Source organism: Terrapene carolina, unplaced genomic scaffold (assembly GCF_002925995.2).
Source record: "Terrapene carolina triunguis isolate 2854851 unplaced genomic scaffold, T_m_triunguis-2.0 Scaffold139, whole genome shotgun sequence".
In the NCBI taxonomy this organism is placed as follows: Eukaryota; Metazoa; Chordata; order Testudines; family Emydidae; genus Terrapene; species Terrapene triunguis.
Window position 1 is genome coordinate 6,499,755 of NW_020664490.1, and position 19,857 is coordinate 6,519,611.

Consider the following 19,857-nt stretch of genomic DNA (forward strand, 5'->3'; position numbering starts at 1 on the left):
TGTCCACGCTGTTCTTTACAAATTGACTCTTTGTTTAAAAACATAAGTCTACTCTCATGCATAAGAGTTAGCAGGAATGAGTCCTAAATAATATATTTTTAGAGTATTTTTAAAGCATATTCCTCTGTGGAACTATTTAAAATTATGTTTTTACAAAAGCAAAGCATCCCAGAAAACCAGTTGTTTCTTAATAAGCCAGAGGCCAATTATTAAACAGGAACATCAGCCTAGCTTTCTAGAATGTTGAATAGCTTAAAAATGCACATATGTATGTCCCCAATTTACACACAAGCTGCTTTTTTTTTTAATTGTTTAGTTTCTTTTTCCCTTTGAATGTTCTTATTAAAAACAAGATGTTTCAATACCCTGAGCCTTTTTAAGAAAAGTGGCTAAGAATCATAGAGCTCAGTGGTATTCTGTATGTTTATATTTCAGAGCCGTACATGATTAATCCTTGGCTTCATTTTATTATATTGTGTACTTTTCTGCTACTGGGAACAGTAAATAAAGAGGAAGTTGTAATAAGAGCCTCCTTTTTATTCACAGACCTTTTATTTCCTTCAAACTTATGGCTTTAAAAAAAATCACAACTGTCCTGTACTCCAGGGACATATTAAATGAATCAGTTGTCTAAATAGAAACAAGGGAATTTAACACAATTGTTGAGATATTTGTATGAAAAAATGCAGAATAGTAACATTATGATCCAAAGGTTTCAGAGTGGTAGCCGTGTTAGTCTGTATCAGCAAAAAGAATGAGGAGTACTTGTGGCACCTTAGAGACTAATAAATTTATTTGAGTGTAACCCTTCTGCCCCTCTGAGTTGGCAGCAACAAGGGCCGGGTTCAGTATCTAGGGGTTCCGTTTCAATAACGCAATGCAAAACCGTCTCGAGCCCCCACCCAGTGACCTGGGACAATTACATACCACCCCCCGAGTGCCTCTAGGAGGCAATACTTCCCCTCTCGCAAGCACGGAGTCTGAGTGTAGCAAAAGCCTTTTAATAAAGGAGGGAAACAATGCGGCATTATGTTGAGGAAACACCACAAACGGGATTCATAACACAAACCATGAGCAAAAGACCCACCTCCAAGTAAGTTTGGCAGTGTCCTTTTCCCCTCAGGATCTTAAGTCCAATCACCCCAAAGTCCAACAACCCCAAAGTCTCTGTCCCTGATCAGTGCCGCCCCAGAGTTCAAAAGTTTATCTGCAGAGTTTTACCCCCCCAGCCTGGGTGGAAATGGGGGGGAGGGCAACACAGAATGTTAAGGAGCACCTTACGTGGTCCGAGGCCGGTTGCCCCGCCTCTCCGTGGAGTCCTGCTGCAGCCTTTACCACAAATGGCTCCGCTCTACCAGCCGCGCCGCTCCGCTCCTCCAGCCGTCCCCGCAAACTGCTCCGCTCTGCTCCCCGTTCCGTGGGCCGCTCCAACCGTCCCACAAACTGCTCAGCTCTGCCAGCCGCTCCACTCCACCAGCCGTCCCATGAACCGCTCCAGCTGCCCCCACAAATGGCTCAGCCCCGCTCGCTGTTCCATGGGCCGCTCCAACTGTCCCACAAACTGCTCGGCTCTGCCAGCTGCTTAGCAATAGAGCTTCAGGCTCCCCCACTGGTTAACACAGCACTCAGTGATCTCAGCTCAGCAATTTTAGCACTTTTAGTGATTTCAGCTTGTAGTAGGGGAGCCCCAGTGCTGGTGCACCATTGGCCGAAAGTGAATTCAGTTCAGCAACTTCTAGCTAGACTCCTAATGGAAGCAAACTTAGCTCTGCTATTCAACAGTGGAGAGAGGGGGTAGTGCAATTAGTGTTCCAGGCCCTCAAAAGGGGGCCCATACCATCAGGTACACATACCTGTCCCCAACCTCTCTCAATTCACTGGGTTTTGTAACCCATGCCCCTTGTCTAGCGAGTGCTACTTAGTTACTGGTGAGTCCCTCTGTCATACAACAGTTCCACTGGCCTTGATTCACAGAATCAGGGTAACACTTTATTCTTCCTGCCCCAATAACAGAGAAACTGGGGATCCCACACCAGCCAAAGTAACCACTTTCAGTTGTTGTTGTCCCAGGCTAGGCAGGTGAGTGTGCCTATGCAAACAAGATCAGCCCCTGAAGTTCTTTTCCACCCTCACCATAATTCACCACCAGATGTCAGGGTAGAGCTTATCCTGACTCTGCTTACATCAGCATAAGCTTTCATGGGCTAAAACCCACTTCATCGGATGTATACTGTGGAAAATACAGTAGGAAGATATATATATATACACACACACACACACACACACACACACACACAGAGAGAGAGAGAGAGAGAACATGAAAAATGGGTGTTGCCATACTAACTATAACGAGAGTAATCAATTAAGGTGGGTTATTATCAGCAGGAGAAAAAAAAACTTTTGTAGTAATAATCAGGATGACCCATTTCCAACAGTTGACAAGAAGGTGTGAGTAAGAGTAGGGGGAAAAAATAGCATGCGGAAATAGTTTTTACTTTGTGTAATAACCCATCCACTCCCAGTCTTTATTCAAGCCTAATTTAATGGTGCTACAAAATTAAGTCGACCTATGTTACATCAATGTAGAGCCACTACAGTACTGTAGTTGGGAGGTGCACCCGCTTTACCCCACAGGCACAGCCCACTGCAGAGAATGAGGCAGGCAAGGAGGCTGAAGGTGCCATGTTAGGCTAGAAAGCGCCTTCAGCAGCAGCAGCAGCTTCCCCTAATGGGCAAGCACAGGCGCTTACTTTGCCAGGGGGTGCTCAACCCCCGGCCCGCCCCCACTCCACCCCCTTCCTCCAAGCCCCCACCCTTGCCCCTCCTCTTCCCCCCTCACCCCTCCCCAAAACACGCAGTGGGCAGGAGATGTGGGAGGCTGCGCACCGCATCCTCGCTCCTCCGCCCTTCCCCCCCCAGCCTCCTGAATGCTGCAAAACAGCTGATTGCCACAGCCAGGAGGAGGGAGGGGAAAGGCGCTGATCCATGGGGTCCACTGGCAGGCAGGAGGCGCTGGGGGGGTGTAGGGGAGCTGATAAGGGGGCTGCCAGCCCACCCTTTACAAGTTGTGCAATGCTCTCTTATAAAGTCGCTGCTCTTCTGGAGAATCCGGCAAGCTGTGAACAAAGGAAGCAGCCAAATGACATTATAAGGGAGCATTGCACAACTATAAACAACCATATTCTCTAATGGAGCAGGGACATAACGTCCTCCTGGTTAACGTTGTTTTGATGCTAAGTGAGAAGTTACCGTATAGTAATTGAATCAGTTTTACACGTCTACACTATGCTCCTTGTGTCAGCAGCGGGCGTCCTTACTAGGAGCGCTTGCACCAATTGAACTGCTATTGTGGAACATTGTGGGATGGGTTCTGAAAGGCAGCAATAGTCAATGTAAGTAACGCAGTGTCTACATTAACACTGCATCAACCTAACTACATCAACTTAAGCTCTACGCCTCTCACAGAGGTGGAGTTATTAAGTTGACGTAGCGGGCAATTTACATCCTGGGAGCTACATTTTAATGTAGACACTTAACAGAGTTTGGTCGACAAAAACTGCCTTATGGCAACTTAAGTCTATAGTATAGACCAGGCCTAAAATACTAATATGGTCTTCATTAGTGTAGGAGATGAGTGCCTCACAATCTTTACTGTATTTATCCTCACATCACTCTCATGAGGAAAAGAAATACTATCAGCCCTGTTTTAGGGAAACTTCAGCAGTAGTGTAGACATAGCCTATGTCGTCAGAACTTATGTCACTCAGGGGTCTGAATAAACCACCCTCTTAAGCAACGAAAGTTATACTGCCCTAAGCGCCAGTGTGGACAGGGCTATGTCAGCAGGAGAGCTGATTCCCAGTGGCATAGAACGTCTTCACCAGACGCACTGCAGTGGCGTAGCTGCATTGGTACAGCTGTGCCAGTGCAGCGCTGTACGTATAGAATGCCCTGAGACACACAGAAAGGCTAAGGCTGAGATCTGCAAAGGTATTTAGGGGCCCAAATCTGGGGTTTAGACACCTAAAGCCCAGTTTTAGGCTCCACTGTGATCCACAAAACTCCCACTTGATTGACACCTAACCCTGTTGCCTATGTTTCTGCCTCACTTCACTCTAGGCATTCAGACACCTATCTCCTGCCTAAACCGGGGAGAAAGTTGGAGAAGTGCCTATGTCACCTATAGGGACCAATACAGTAGGCATGCTGAGAGGTGCCTACTGGATCAGGTCACATTCAAAATCAGGGTGGTGGCCACCTTATAACTTTCAGCACAGTGGTTAGGATTGTTACCTGGCATGTGGGAGATCCAGGTCTAATTGCCTCCCCTCAGCCAGAGAGGAGGAAAAGGATTTGAAAAGGGGTCTCAAACGCTCAGGACGGTGCTCTAACCACTGGGCTACAAGATATTCTGCTGTAGGGACTCCCTCAATCTAGCCTGTTAAAGCTGTTCCATGGTGATGGATACTTAGGGCTGGTCTACAGATGTGTAAAGAGTGTGAAAATTCCACACGCCAAGAGACATAGCTATGCCAACCTACCCCCAGTGTAGACAGTGCTAGGTCGATGGAAGAATTCTTCCGGCAGCCTAGCTACTTGCCTCTCGGGGAGATGGATTACCTATATCAATGGGAGAACCCCTTCTGTCAGCATAGGAAGTGTCATCGCTGCGCAACTGCACACTTACTACAATGATGGGAGAACCCCTCCCATCAGCATAGGTAATCAATTTCCCCAAGAGACAGTAACTAGGTCAACGGAAGAATTCTTGTTAACCTAACATTCCCTCCCCCAGGCGTGAGGTCAGCTTAACTACATTGCTCAGGGGTGGGGTAGATTTTTCACACCCTTGACAGACATAACTAGGGCCCTACCAAATTCAAGGTCCATTTTGGTCAATTTCACTGACATAGGATTTTAAAAATGTAAATTTCATGATTTCAGCTATTTAAATCTGAAATTTCAGGGTGTTGTAATTGTAGGGGTCCTGACCCAAAAAGAAATTGGGGGTGTGTCACAATGTTATTGTGGGCGGGGGGGGTTGCAGTACTGCTACCCTTACTTCTGCCAGAGCTGGGCAGCTGGAGAGTGGCAGCTGCTGGCCGGGAGCCCAGCCCTGAAGACAGAGCCACTGCCAGCAGCAGCACAGAAGTAAGGATGGTCCGTGGTGCGTTTTCATGGTTGTGAATTTGGTAGAGCCCTACCATAGCTATGCCCATTTAACTTTTCAATATAGACCATCTCTAAGATCTGGTCTACACTAGAAAATTAGGTCAGCATAACATCATCGCTCAAGGGTGTGAAAAATCCATACCTGTGAGTGGCATAGTTAAGTCATCCTAAATTCCCATGTAGACAGTGCTAGGTCAACAGAAGAATTCCTCTATCAACCTAGCTACTGCCTCTCGAGGAGGTGGATTACCTATGCCAATGGCAGAACCACTCCTGTCGGTGTGGGTAGTATAGTATCTAATCTGATGTGCTGTAGTTATTTTTCTAAACTTCTAATTGCATTTGGACTCAAAATGCCTTTAAAACTGGAACCACCGGAAGGTGTGAGGGGGAAGAGGTGGTTTGAAATCCTGAAATACTACAGTAATCTCTTACAGCCACACCAGAAACAGATGTTGCCAAATCATTCTCCAAGGGCTGCCTCACTAGCCACAACTACTGAACATGGCTCTTCATCTTCAGACAATGATCAGCTAAAGTGGAGCAGGCCAGTGCAACTACCTACCCCTGACTGGCTCATCTCACTGGTTTCCCAGGGCTGCTGAAGCAGTATTTCAATACTATTGGCCACAGGCCTCTTTAGGGGCACATTTCTCTACTCTTAGCTAAGACTAAACAGGATTGGAGACTCTCCGAGCAATCCTGAGACATAGAAAGGGTGAAAGTCTCTCCTGCTCCAATGGAAAAAGTCAAATGCTTTTGGTTATTGGTCCCACTCCATTTGGCTTCTCAATCCAGTGGCCAGGAAGTAGAGTTTTGGAGGATCCTATGAAAAGGCTATTTGCTAGGGCACAGCAAAACTGCTGTCAAGCCTCTTCCTGCAGCCTACCCATTCCTGACCCTGAATCCCAGCTCAATTATCTCCCCCCACGATTGATACCTCTCCAGGCATTTTTCCTACAATGTTCCTATCAGGCTTCCTGGGGGGACCCATTTTGTGGGCAAGACATCTGTATCCAGATTTGTGTGTAATTTAGGAGGCTCAAAAACACCGTAACACCAATATAACTAGGTAAGTCAAAGAAATCCCGTATACATCAGGTCAAAAGAAAAATGTTTGAATGAAACTTTCCCTTTCTGAATCTTATAGTTTCTCAGTGAGAAATTTCCTGGATTCTAAGGCTAGGTCTACAGTGGGGGTGGGGGGGTGGGGGGGGAGAGAAGGGTCGACCTAAGATACGCAACTTCAATAGCGTAGCTGAAGTTGCGTATTTTAGGTCGACTTACCTGGCTGTGAGGATGGCGGCGAGTCGACCGCTGCCGCGCCGCCGTCGACTCCGCTTCCGCCTCTTGCCACAGTGGATTTCCGGAGTCGACGGCAGAGCCATCGGGAATCGATTTTATCGCGTCTTCACTAGACGCGATAAGTCGATCCCCAATAGATCGATTGCTACCCGCCGATCCGGCGGGTAGTGAAGACGTGCCCTAAGGCCCTGGTATTTAAAAAGGAAAATCAGGAAAAAGCATAAAAGCTTCTTGACAAAGTCATCACCTCCTAAGGGAATAACAAAAGGCAGACATGCAAACGTATAGACACAGGCACCCCGCCAATCCCTTCAGGTATGCCTGCACTACAGCTGCTACAACGGGCACAGCTACTACACTGTGGCGGTTCCACTGTAGTGCCATAATTATCAGAAAGACATGAAAATTATGCTAACTGAACAAAATATTGAAAGTTTTCATTTGTTTGTATTTTGTTACTCAAACATCAGAAGAAAGTCTGAGGGCTTGTCTGCACATGAAAATTATTTCATAATTTAAAATGGAATAGTTGTTATGGAATAACCATGTGTGGACACTCATTCTGAAAAAACCTTTTCGTAACTGTTGTTCTTCGAGATGTGTTGTTCACGTCCATTACACATTAGGTGTGCGCGCGCCACGTGCACGGATGTCGGAAACTTTTCCCCTTAGCGGCTCCCGTCGGGCCGGCAGGGGAGCCCCCGCCAGAGTGACGCCTCATGCTGGTGCATATATACCCCTGCCAACCCGACCCCCCTTCGGTTCCTTCTTGCCAGAGACTCCGACAGAGGAGAAGGAGGGTGGGATGTGTAATGGACGTGAACACCACATCTCGAACAACAAGTTACGAAAAGGTAAGTAACCATTTTTTCTTCTTCGAGTGATTGTTCACGTCCATTACACATTAGGTGACTCACAAGCTTACCATAGGAGAAGGGTAGGAGTCATGGAACAATTGATTGAAGAACAGCCCTGCCAACAGCAGCGTCATCTCTGGCCTGATGATTGACTGCGTAGTGGGCTGTAAATGCGTGCACCGACGACCACGTGGCTGCTCTACAGATCTCCTGGATCGGGACCGGTGCCAGGAAAGCTGCTGAGGATGCTTGAGCCCTAGTCGAGTGAGCCGTGATCGCCGGGGCTGGCATCTTGGCGAGCTTATAGCACGTGCAGATACAGTCCACAATCCACAATGATATCCATTGTGCGGAGACAGGAAGACCTTTCATTCTCTCAGCAATGGCGACGAACAACTGCGTCGACTTGCGGAAAAGGTCTAGTTCGCTCCAGATAGAACGCCAGGGCCCTACGGACATCTAGAGTATGCAGGCTACGGTGACTCGGATCCGTGTGTGGTTTGGGGAAGAACACCAGCAAACAAATGTCCTGTCACATATGAAATCGCAAGACTACCTTAGGGAGGAATTTAGGGTGTGGCCTAAGTTGCACTTTGTCCTTATAAAAAACTGTATAAGGGGGCTCCGAGGTGAGGGCTCTCAACTCAGACACCCTCCTTGTGGACATAATGGCCACCAAAAACACCACCTTCCTAGAGAGGTGAGGAAAAGAGCAAGAGGCTAGGGGCTCGAAAGGGGGTCCCATGAGCTTGGTTAGGACCAGGTTAAGGTTCCAGGGAGGGACCGGTGGGCGTGAGTAGGGAAACACCCTCTCCAATCCTTTGAGGAACTGGGCTACCATGGGGTTGGAAAACACAGAATCCCCCGACTCCCCTGGGGGGAATGCCGAAATGGCAGCCAGATGCACTGTAATCGAGGAGGGAGTGAGACCTTGATGTTTGAGGTGCAGGAGATATTCCAGGATGACTGGAATGGAGGCCTGAAGTGGCTGTATCTGTTTTGGTTCACACCAGCAGGAGAATCTTTTCCACTTAGCCAGATATGTCGCCTAGTGGAAGGTTTCCTACTGCCGAGAATTTGTCGAACCTGAAGAGATCACCGGCTCTCCATAGCGTTCAACCACAGAGTTTCCATGCCATGAGATGCAGTGACTGCAGGTTCGGGTGAAGCAGGCGCCCGCAGTCCTGCGTGATCCGATCTCAGGTGCCAGGAGCTACCCCAGGAAGCGGTGAGCGGAGAGTCCCCGATATCGGGACAAAGGGTGTCCAACCAATGTAAGGTCAGGACGTGGGACAAGTCCCCTAAAATGCGGACTGTCCCAATATCATCAGGACGTCTGGTCACCCTATTTTATCCTGGCTAGCAGGCTTAGCCCTCAGGATAGTAAGTGTTGGTAAACTGTTCAAGCTCTTTGTCCCCCACCAAAAAAAGTTTTAATTCTATTTTATATAAAGCTGTCTAGGTTATCCTCCTGTTAGGGGTACTTTTAAAGTTCAAAGAAATCTGGAATAGCAGTCAAAGAGAAAGACAATAGTTACAGTTGCCAGCACTTAAAAGTTTTACTGGATATGCAAAAAAGTTTGCTTTGGTTTTGGAAGAGAATTATATTTGATCAAATTAGACATTGTTCTCGATGGGCTTGCTCTGCTAATAAAAGCCATTAAAAAGGGTTCAGGCTCAGAGATGTTAGCATTGTCCTAATTATGCTGCAGAAACCTGGAGTCATTTGATACCGGTTACCTCAAATTTCTATGGGTTTGTCTACAATCAATTTTGCATATTTAACTAAAATCAGTAGAAAAACTGATTTAGTTAAACTGGTGCAACCCTCTAGCTTGGACAGTTACACCAAATATAGAGTCATGTTAATTATATATTTTGTTAAAAATCAGTGCAAAAACTGAATGTGAATTCTCTCTAAGATTAGTAGGAGAGGCTTCAGCTTGCTTCAAGATCTATGACAAATCCAAAACTAACCAAAGGTTATTACGAATGAGTCCATAACTGATCTTATATTTCAAGTAAGATATTACTCTTTAGTCAATCTTCATGCAAAAATCTTTCCCCAATCCTAAATACCAGAATACATATGCCAGCAATGTCCTCTCCCAAAAGCAAGTTCTTATATAAAAGGTTAAAGCCCTTAGAACAGGTATCCAGTTGTTTTGACACTAATAGATAGCTCTTATGTAGAACCATACAGTAAAACCTCAAGAGTTATGAACTGTAATTTGAAGAAAGTTTTACCTTTGGTTCTTGTTCTCAGAAGATAGCAGTTATAATTAGGGTTGGAAGGATTAATTTTCATATGTAAATGTCAATTTCACTGTACACATGCGACCCAGTGAAAAATATTTCCATTCATCAAAATTTACAGATAAACACTAAGTGCTGCTTGCTTCGTATGTTTTGACATGTTGAGAATGTGTGTTTTAATGGCTATAAAGCTTTAATTTTTTTGAATCTCAACATCTACGGTCATTAAATTATTGTAATTTCCCAACTATTAAAATTAAATTGATAAATAGAAAAATGCTTAAAAACAGACATGGATATCCATCAAAATTGTAAAAATAATCAAATTCTTCAATGCCTAATTATTACAGATCCCCCATCACTTACCTTCACACTTAGGGATGCTGGGTTTTTTCCCCCTGCATTTTCACCTTTACTGAAGACAAAGACACTGACAATTGTGGCAAGAGATAACTATTGTCCTTTTCTGACAAATGGACACTTACCACCCATTTTTTGAGACAGAGTAATTACTCTGAGTTTTAGTTTTGTCAATCATGGATTTAGAACACATATCCCTTGTTTTGAGGACAAAAAATATCAATCAATTTTCTCCAGCATGTCCAAGAGAAAAACATCTACTGTATAAAAAGTTATTTCTAGTGAATTATGGTTTGAGAGCAGTGTCCAATCACAAATATTTAAATAAGTTTATCTGTCCTATATTTCCTGCTCTCCATGAAGAGATCTTTTGATTGGCACTCCTCTTTTGTTTGAGGCTGAAAGCAAATATGTAAATGTGTACAGGATACAAAAGCGAGTCAGTTAACTAAATATTTAAAACCTCTGCAATTATTAGTTTATTAGTATCATCCAGGATTCAGGTGTTCAGTATTTCTCCTGAAGTTATACATAAACAAATGCAAATTGAAATAAGAATCTGAAAGTCAAAATTGTATAACAAAACAATACTCCATCACAAAAGCGTGTAAAATTACAATGCTATTTTTAAACACTGGCACTTGAGAACCATAATTTTATAACCACAAAATTGCCAAATTGTCCCCCAAACTGGTAAGCAGGTATATGTGAAAATAGTTACAGTTGCCAGCACTTGAAGTTTTACTGAATATGCAAAAAACTTTGCTTTGGTTTTGGAAGAGAACTATATTTGATCAAATTAGACATTGTTGGTATATCATAGTTAAACATTTCACTTTTTAAATGCAAAAATTTAATAAAATGTACTTTTCCATACAACTATATTTAACTTATAAAATGGGCAAACATGAAGAGTGCGGTATAAAACCTAACAGGAAAAATACATCTTATCTCATTTTAGTTTGAGACAATATACAACTTTGTTTAAAGGGCTAAAACTAGAATTTAAAATTAAAAATATGAATTTACATAGATTTAACAAATAATGGTACCATTTATAAAAATGTTGGAACGTAAAATCCTTTCTTGTGGGCTATTTACTACCAGGAGAGTTTCATGGTATAAAATCCATAGCCATCACTATGTTGTCACAAAAAAATTAATATGGTACTTTTATAATTTTTAACTTCATACATTTTAGGGGCATGTTTATCTCTTACAAGTGTTCAGAGATTTACAAATACAACTTCCATTACATAGTAATGGAGTCACATGTAAATTCCCCACACACAATGATGAGAGTATACCCTTCCTACTGGTCCTTCTAGGACAGCATTTTAGAGGTTTTTTCTGAAGTATTCCATACTGTAAAATTGAATTCTATACTTCTCAACTCTCCAAGACTGGTAAACTTACGCAACTCAATATTACATTTCACAAAATCCGAGCAAATATCAGTTGGATGAGATTTTTTGTTTCCAGTTACGGAAGAAAATTCTGTTTTATCATATGCCTATATATTTTCCTACCCTATCATGATTATGAAGGGTATGCAGATCAAAGCTTTGTTTATCAGCTGGTTATATGAAAAGATGAAAACTGTAATAATCACGTGATCCCAAATGGGCATACAATAAAGCAAAGATGAGTTCCCCTCAAAAAAGAAAAATTATGATTTTTCAAGGGCACCTATTAAAAGGACAACAATACTAATAAAAAAATTGTATTTACTCAGAAGCATTCAGAATGTCAACAAAAACAGCTGCAACTTTTTTTTTTCTTTTTTTTTTTTGCAATTACAGAGTGGTATTCAGTTAACAGAACAACAATTATTTTTATGATGCATCAGAGACAACTGAAGATGAAAAATGAACTACATCCCCATATATAACTAATTTGTGCTGTGCACCAACAAGAACCTGCTTTAAAACTTCCATGCCAATTTACAACCCCCACACTGTACCAGGCAAGTTTAGTGGCCATTGAAATACCACTAAGGACAGGGCTATCTAAAGACACGTTCGGTAGTGTGTTAACTATACAAAAAAAGAGACACTGTACAGTTTAAAAACAAATCTTACACAGCCTTACATTTCAATTTTTTTCTTTAAAAGGAGTGAGTTGTGTACAGGGGGTTTAAATGCTTTATAGACAAGAAATTGCTCTAGAAGAGACTTATTCATCATCATCTTCATCTTCCTCGTCATCTTCCTCATCATCTTCATCCTCATCGTCATCTTCCTCATCATCTTCATCCTCTTCCTCCTCCTTCTTTTTCTTGCTCTTCTCAGCCTTGGCAACTACCTTTTTTCCTACATCAGGCTTTCCTTTAGCCCGGTATGCAGCAATATCCTTGACAAGAGAAGTGGGAAAAGGATCTCTTTAAGAGATTTAACCAGAGAAGAGCTCTGCCAAACTTTCAAAACAACATTTAAGAATTTGCAGATAGGCTGTAACCAAAAAAATACACACAAAATCCTTATCTAGGACATAAAATTATAATTAGCCATCCACAACACATCAGAATGACACGGTCTAATATTTGCAACGTTATGCCTCAGTGAAATGCAATTATATGGCATTCTGCTTAACTGAAGTTTATTAAACAAAAAAGGTACAAGAACTTTGAAGAGTAGACAGTGCCACCTTCTGCGTGCAGTAAATGTATTCTCTAGGCTTACACTGCATAAAAAACCTCAAATTCATACTTTTTCAAAACTTCAATCATAAAATGAAGCTAGATGATTGCCAATAGAATATCAAGTCATAAAAATCAGCTTGACCCCTGGCTTTATAAACAAAATTGAGTATAGAATATAATTTATCCTAGTATATATTAAACCTACGACTGGGCAACATCTTTAGACAGACGGCCTAAATCTTGATGTTCCTCCCATACAGTATTCTGTAAACTGCTCTCTTTGCAGTTCTTTCAGTATCTCTTAAAATTTGTAATTTCTTTCAGAAGTGACATTCACTAACTAATATCAATGGTCTTTAAGTGAAATATTTACCAACTCTAGATTTTCAGAACTCAGACATTAGTTTGCTCTAGAAGGAAGCTTTACATACATCAAATCCCAAGCATGTGTGCAAGTTTAGTTGACAAATTTGGGTGATATCAGTAAAGGGAGAAACAGCTGCAAGTAAAGGTCAGTGGCTTCAGATTTTTTCCCCCCTGTAATATTTAAAATAAACTAAAATGCTTCAGTCAATTTATAATTTAGACTACTGGGGAAGGTTTACTTGCAGCTCTGAATTTACTCTTTGTTTAAATCATACCAAAATGTAGATTTATATGTGAATAATTAACGTACTAAAGGCCAAATTATGCCTTGTGTTGCACTCAAAGGACTAACACAGGAAGTTTTCTAACCCACAGTGTATCTGCAGGGCATGATTCCTACCTAGTGCTAGAAGCCCCCACCACACAGTTACTTGCCCATTAATTTGCCATCACCCCTTAACTGGTTTTGTTTGCCAGCAAGGAGACACTATTGATCAGAATTTCAGCATACATGCTGAAGTGTGCAATACACAGCAGACAGGGGTGCGTACTATTCCTTTGTAAAGGAGAATTGGTATGTATCCCATCATACATCCCTCTCTCCCTTAGCTATCTTGTCCTGGGATGGGAATATGGAAATCAAAAGGTCATTGCCACTGCTCTATATCCCCAATACTCAAATAGAGTTCCTATCACTGAAGTAGGATTTAGCCTTAATGATACAAGAAAACAAGTTAATAGATTGACAATGGCTTCCTAAGATGCATTAATACCTATGTTACTTGTTTGAAGGAAATCAACACAAAGTGGGTGCAATAGAATACATGTCTAATACAAACATCTTGTCCTCTCATATTTAACTCCGTAGGTATAAAGTAAACTAAAAACTGTTCTTTAAGATAATTAATATGAACATATGCTATGACTATTTTTCAATAGTATGTGGCAAACACAAATTTAAAGAGGACATTTTTCCTTATTGGTATTACTTAATAGAGCAAACTGGTTGCAGAAATCAGCTGCTGCTATGAACCATTACTTTTATTATTAAAAACAAATACAATGATATGTACTAAAACATCAAAAGATAAGTTCTGAAGTATGATGAATTAAAGTGTCATAATCCTCACAAGGACATGCTATTGGAGGCATTCTCTCTAGATGCTAAGGTAATTTGACATTTTCATAATTATACTTGTGACGTACAATGTCAGAGTACTCTAGAGGAATTTTCTTTTTTAAAACCAAGTCAATCACTTAGTCCTTTGATACACACAATGCTCACTAATTTATGCACATGGAGATGTTATATTATTTTCCCATAAGAAGAGGGGGAGGAATAGCTCAGTGGTTTAGAGCATTGGTCTGCTAAACCCAGGGTTGTGAGTTCAATCCTTGAGGGGGCCACTTAGGGATCTGGGGCAAAAATCAGTACTTGATCCTGCTAGTGAAGGCAGGGGGCTGGACTCGACTCAATGACCTTTCAGAGTTCCTTCCAGCTCTATGAGATAGGTTTATTTACTTCCAATTCAAATTTGAATAATTAAATAATTGTAACAGGGAAGAACCCTTTGCTCACACTGAATCCCATTATTTACCTTTTCATACTTCTCCTTCAGTTTAGCAGCCTTCTTTTCATAGGGCTGTTTATCATCTGCAGCAGTGTTATTCCACATCTCTCCCAGTTTCTTTGCAACATCTCCAATGGACAGACCAGGATGTTCTCCTTTGATTTTCGGACGAAATTCAGCGCAGAATAAGAAAAAAGCTGAACTGAAAAGAAAAATTGTAATTTTAAGTATAAAGTTTAAACTATTGTACTAGACATAGCAAGTTGAGACCTTCACTACATGATAAAGTAATACAATGTTAAAGCACAATAGGGAACATTTAGTGTGCACCAGCACAGTCTACACAGACCAATTAATGTGCAACACGTTAGTGAGCTTTAGAAATCACACTCCCATGCTGTGCATAACCCAACCAAGTTTCTCCCATTTTAAGAGTTCTGAGAATACGGACCGTGCAAACTATTTCACAGGAAATATTAAAATAATCTCATGATTACTGTAGGAGGCTTTCCAGATGTCAGTACCAGCCACTCTTAGTTTATCTTTTAGAGTTTGCTCCATTTTAAAAATGGAAAGATTTAGCACCATACACGCTTGGTATCATGCTAATTTCACATTTATCTTTCGGAGGTATGGCCTATTTTAAGGAAAAAGGCTCAATTCTGCAAACTGTTTCCATGTACGCAGTTCCCTGCACCGGTTCAGAGCCCTCGTGACTTCAAAGGGACTGTGTGGACACATGGTTTTGCATTTGCCAGAATGGTTCCAGGACTGGGGCCTAATGTTCTACCAGTTTTAAACTAGAGTTATTTCGTCTGGCTGCTAGCAAAATTCTATTAATAAAAACGGTCAACACTGATCGTAACAGTGGTGGGTTTATTTTTAGAATAGATCTATGCCAAGTTTCAAGTAAACAATAATTGAAATGGACCAGATTTACAGATTCATAGATTCTAAGGCCAGAAAGGGGATCATCATCATCTAGTCTGACATCCTGTACATCACAGGCATAGAACGTCTCCAAAATAATTCCTAGAACATATTTTTTTTAAAAAAATATCCAATTTTGGGTTAAAAATGATCAGTGATGGAGAATCCACCACAATCCTTGGCAAATTTTTGCAATGGTTATTTACACTCACTGTTAAAAAAAAATTACATCTTATTTCCAGCCTGATATGATCTTTTTATGATGTGGTATTTATAACACTAAATCCAACTGATTTTTAAATGTGGTTACTTGCAGAACTACATTTAGAAATTGTGTACTCTTCTATATTTCAAATCCTCTAACTTGGATTTTTAAAAGGCCATTTTATGTATACTTTTCAATGCAATGCTCCTGTTCAAGACACACTAACTGGAAATCTACTTACGGAGGCCTCTTTGGTGCATTAGGATCCTTAAACTTCTTTTTTGTTTCCCCTTTGGGTGGTATATAACTTTTCATTTCTCTTTCATAACGAACCTTGTCAGCCTTTGCCAGATCTTCAAACTTTCCTTTTTCCTTAACAGACATAGTCTATAAAACAATAAATGGGGGTGAGTGCATGATTCAAAAGTGCATCTGATCCCATTCCAAACTGTAACAGGAGTAACATTAAAGGCAGGAAATGCATTCACAAGTTGCTGAATGATGTAAGTAAATATCAATTCAGTCTTGATTATATTCATCTAAGGTAATCTATGCTGTAATCCTGTAAATTAGTACTTTTTTTTTGGTTTATCTTACCTTCCACCGTTCTGAACATTTTTTTGAGAACTCTGAAAAGTTCACTGAAGCATCTGGGTGCTTCTTCTTGTGCTCCTCCCGGCAAGTCTGCACAAAGTAGGCATATGAAGACATTTTACCTCTTGGCTTCTTAGGATCACCTTTGCCCATTTTTGCTGATTTTCTGTAACACAGAAGAAAAACAAACCTTTAAAACTATTTTTTGGCTCCCACACAATATCATAAGAAGTTGGGAAGAATGAGTTTGTTGACTAAGATGTATAAGAGCAGCTCTCTTAACTTTTATGAGAGGACCTCTGAGATTATATACAAGCTACAGAACTCTCCTAGAAAACTATATACAACTTGCAAAAAAGACTGCTATTACAGGTTGTTGGTTTTTTTTTTTTTTTTTTTTTAAAAGATCGCCTGGTCAATACAAACAACCTGGTCTTCAAAACATTTGGCTATTATCAAAAAAATCTTACTGTTATATTTAAAAGAGTCATCAGCAATCAAGAGTGTCTGTTGCTAGTCAATTTGCTGGCAAGTATTGGCATTAGTCTCAAAGGAAGTTGCTCCCCTCCTGATTGGTAGAGCCACATGTCAGCTAATTAAGGGCTAGAAAGGCTTAAACAAGAAGAAATTATTGTGGGGCAGGGGGAAATATTACAGTATCCTATCCTGATCAGCCTGTTGGGTTATAGAATATTAACTCTTTTTTCCCCACTTTCAAAATGCTTTACAAATATCACTTTGCATAAAAAAAAAAAAAAAGCACAGAAATAAAGTATGCCAAGTTACTTTCCACTTTAATTATACTGCAAAATCATTCTCCCTACAATGTGCAGCTAGAAATAGTGGAATTAAATATACCACTGAAACATGTCATGTTCCAACCAATGGCTTTAAAAGCATGACACTTATGTATGACATATAGAAGATTACTTGTGGCACCTTAGAGACTAACAAATTTGTTAGTCTCTAAGGTGCCACAAGTACTCCTGTTCTTTTTGCGGATACAGACTAACACGGCTGCTACTCTGAAACCTGATATAGAAGATTGTGCTCACTGAGCAGACATCCCCATCTCTCTTAAAGGATGGAAAAATATCTTCTCAGCACATTCACACAGAAGGTAGATAATTTCTCCGTAAGTCAGGAAAAAAACACCTCCAGCCCACTGCGGCATAAACTTTGCTCTTCCAGAGAGGAGTGAAACAAGTGGGTGGTGTGTGCATGTATTGCCACAGCAGCAGCGTTTCCGATCGGTTTGGCGTATGGACAAACAGATTTCTGCTCTGTGACTAAACACATCCGGTTTGAAGTTTCCATTGAGTAAACAAGACTGTAGAACCAGGAGCCATTCCCCACCAGCAATGGAAATGCTTCCAGAGCAACCCCTTCACTCAAGGATAGTTTAGTGACACCTGGGAGGGATGGGGAGAGGGAGTTCACTTGTTCCTTTTCATAGAAAGGAAGTGGGAGGAAAATAAAGAAAAAATGAAACAGGGGAATTCCACAGCACATTTTATTAACACTGTAAATGTCTTTTCACCTTAAACACCCCAATTAAAACGCTGCAACTATCATATTAACTTGCATTTAAAAGCAATCTTCCAGCCATCTTGAACATTAGGGGGTGGAGGAAAACTTAAGTACCCTTAAAAATTATTTTTTTTAAAATGCTACAAAAGAAGGGGGCAAAATCAGAGAAAGGGCACAGTAGATGGTGTATGTGTTTGCATCAAAAATCTTCAAGATTTATGCATTCTGGAAAGACATGAAGCAATAACTGTAGAGGAGGAGGAGATTAATGTATTTTCTTAAATCTGAAGGTGCAGTTGTGGCTTCACTTGTATAACCAATTCCCACGCCCAAGAATTAAACACACAATCTTGCTGGTGGGGCGGGGGGGGGGGGGAACCCTGCGTTTATTAATCATGTCTTCGTGTGACTGCAGGATCTAGACTAAGCCCACGGCTGGCGCTGCCACGAGCTCTCAGGCTAAGCCAACGTCACTGCAAAGCCTGCGCCCCTCTGTCGTGTCTAACGGGGGGGAGCGCGTGTCTAATCAGTCTCTAGGCAGAGCTGTGGCGGGTCCCGCTCCTGCGCGAGCTGGGAGAGGGTTTGCAGTGGCGCAGGCTACTCCCCGGGAAGGGCAGCAGCAGCGCTATTCCTCCCATTTTGTGCGAACGGCCCGACGATGAGAGAAAGTCCCCTTGAAATGGGCGCTGGGGCAGCTCCGGCGCGGCGGCCGCGCTTTAGGCAGGGCCCCCGGCTCCCCGTCTACCTACGGCAGCGGCGCGGGCCCCGCTGCTCCCGCCAGCTCGGAGCGCGGCTGCCTCCCGGAATGGCCGCTGCTCGCCGCCGCGCAGAGAACATGGCTCCTTCCTGCCTCCCTTTGTGTGCGCGCCCGGCGCACGCTCAGCCATGACAGCGGTGGGGGAGGGGGGCGGCGCGCTTCCAAGCGCGGCCCGAGCCCCCGGCGAGCGGGCCGCGTCCGTCCGCAGCCCCCAGGCGCCCCGCGCACGGCGGCCGGCCACTCGCCCCGGCTGGGAAACCCCGCCACGGCCTTGGCGAAGGGAGAAAAGGCGGCTGGAAAAGTTCCCCGAACTGCGCCCCCGCCCTCCGTCCCTCCCGCGCCTCGCGTCCTCCGCACGGCGCTCGTCAGCCATGTTCCAGCGAGCGCAGCTCCGGCTCGCCCGCCGCCGACACGGCCCCGCGCCCCGGCCGCAGCCCCGCTGGGGAGCGCCCGGCGCCCGGCCCTGCGGCGATAGTTGCCGCAGGGCGCCGGGACCAGCGCGGCGCCGCCCGCACCCCCCCCGCAAGACCGAGCCCGACGGGGAGATTTTCCCTTCCCATCCCCTGCCCGCTTCACGAGCTCGCCCGCTTGCCCCCGGCCGGTTCCCGCCCCGCCCGCGGGCCCCGCCGCCCGCCAACAGCCTGCCTCAGACGCAGCCTAATTCGTCTTTGTGTGGCCGAGGCAGAGCGAGCGCTGCGCTGGCGCCGCCGGAACGCGCAACCCAGCGCCCGGCCCGGGATACTCACCGCCTCCCTCGCTCGCACACTCACTCGGTCACTCAGCAGCGAGCCACAGGCGCTGAGACACTTGCCCGGCTGCTCGCGCTGGCCCCCAGTGCTGCCTGGTCTCGCTGTAGCCCAATGCACCGCAATGGCTGAGAGCGGGATCGATACGCAGCCTCCTCACGCTCTCAGCGCTGGTAACATTACTCTCAACACAGCCCCGCTCCTATTGGCGGCCGCCAAGCCAGCGGCCAACCTGATTGGTGGAGCCCCTTCCATTGTCCTGACCAGAGGGCGCCGCGGATTGGCCGCGGAGCGGGATACGTCACTGAGGATTGAAAGGGCGCGCAAATATAAAAGTGAGTGGAGAGGAGGTTGGCTGAGGCGGGATGTACAGCTCTGAGAGACTTAGTGCAGTGCTGCTGTGCATGAGGAGAGCAGCTCATAGGCAACCACGCACTCCCAGCCTAGCCAAAGGACGCCTCGCTCCCCCAACTGCACAGCCACTTCTATCTCCCCAAAGCGCACTCAGAGGCCTGCTTTGAGAACCCTTTCCCCACACACCCTACCCCTCAGGCTCCTGCTGCTACA

The 19,857-nt window shown here is 43.7% G+C and overlaps 1 protein-coding gene across 2 annotated transcripts; it reads right to left on the minus strand.

Annotated features, from left to right (window-relative positions):
- Positions 1–10,405: 10,405 nt before the first annotated feature.
- On the minus strand, positions 10,406–19,464 carry LOC112117831 (high mobility group protein B1). 2 transcript variants are annotated; one of them, XM_024215910.1, is made up of 5 exons: positions 19,315–19,464; positions 16,261–16,423; positions 15,905–16,050; positions 14,556–14,730; positions 10,406–12,302 (listed from the first exon to the last, which is right to left on the minus strand). In XM_024215910.1, exons 2-5 carry the CDS (start codon positions 16,408–16,410, stop codon positions 12,126–12,128), a joined length of 648 nt encoding a protein of 215 aa, XP_024071678.1. In that variant the 5' UTR covers positions 16,411–16,423; positions 19,315–19,464; the 3' UTR covers positions 10,406–12,125. The 2 variants fall into 2 exon arrangements, with proteins under 2 accessions (XP_024071678.1, XP_024071676.1); XM_024215908.3 differs by having other exon boundaries at positions 19,291–19,463.
- Between the last annotated feature and the right edge of the window lie 393 nt (positions 19,465–19,857).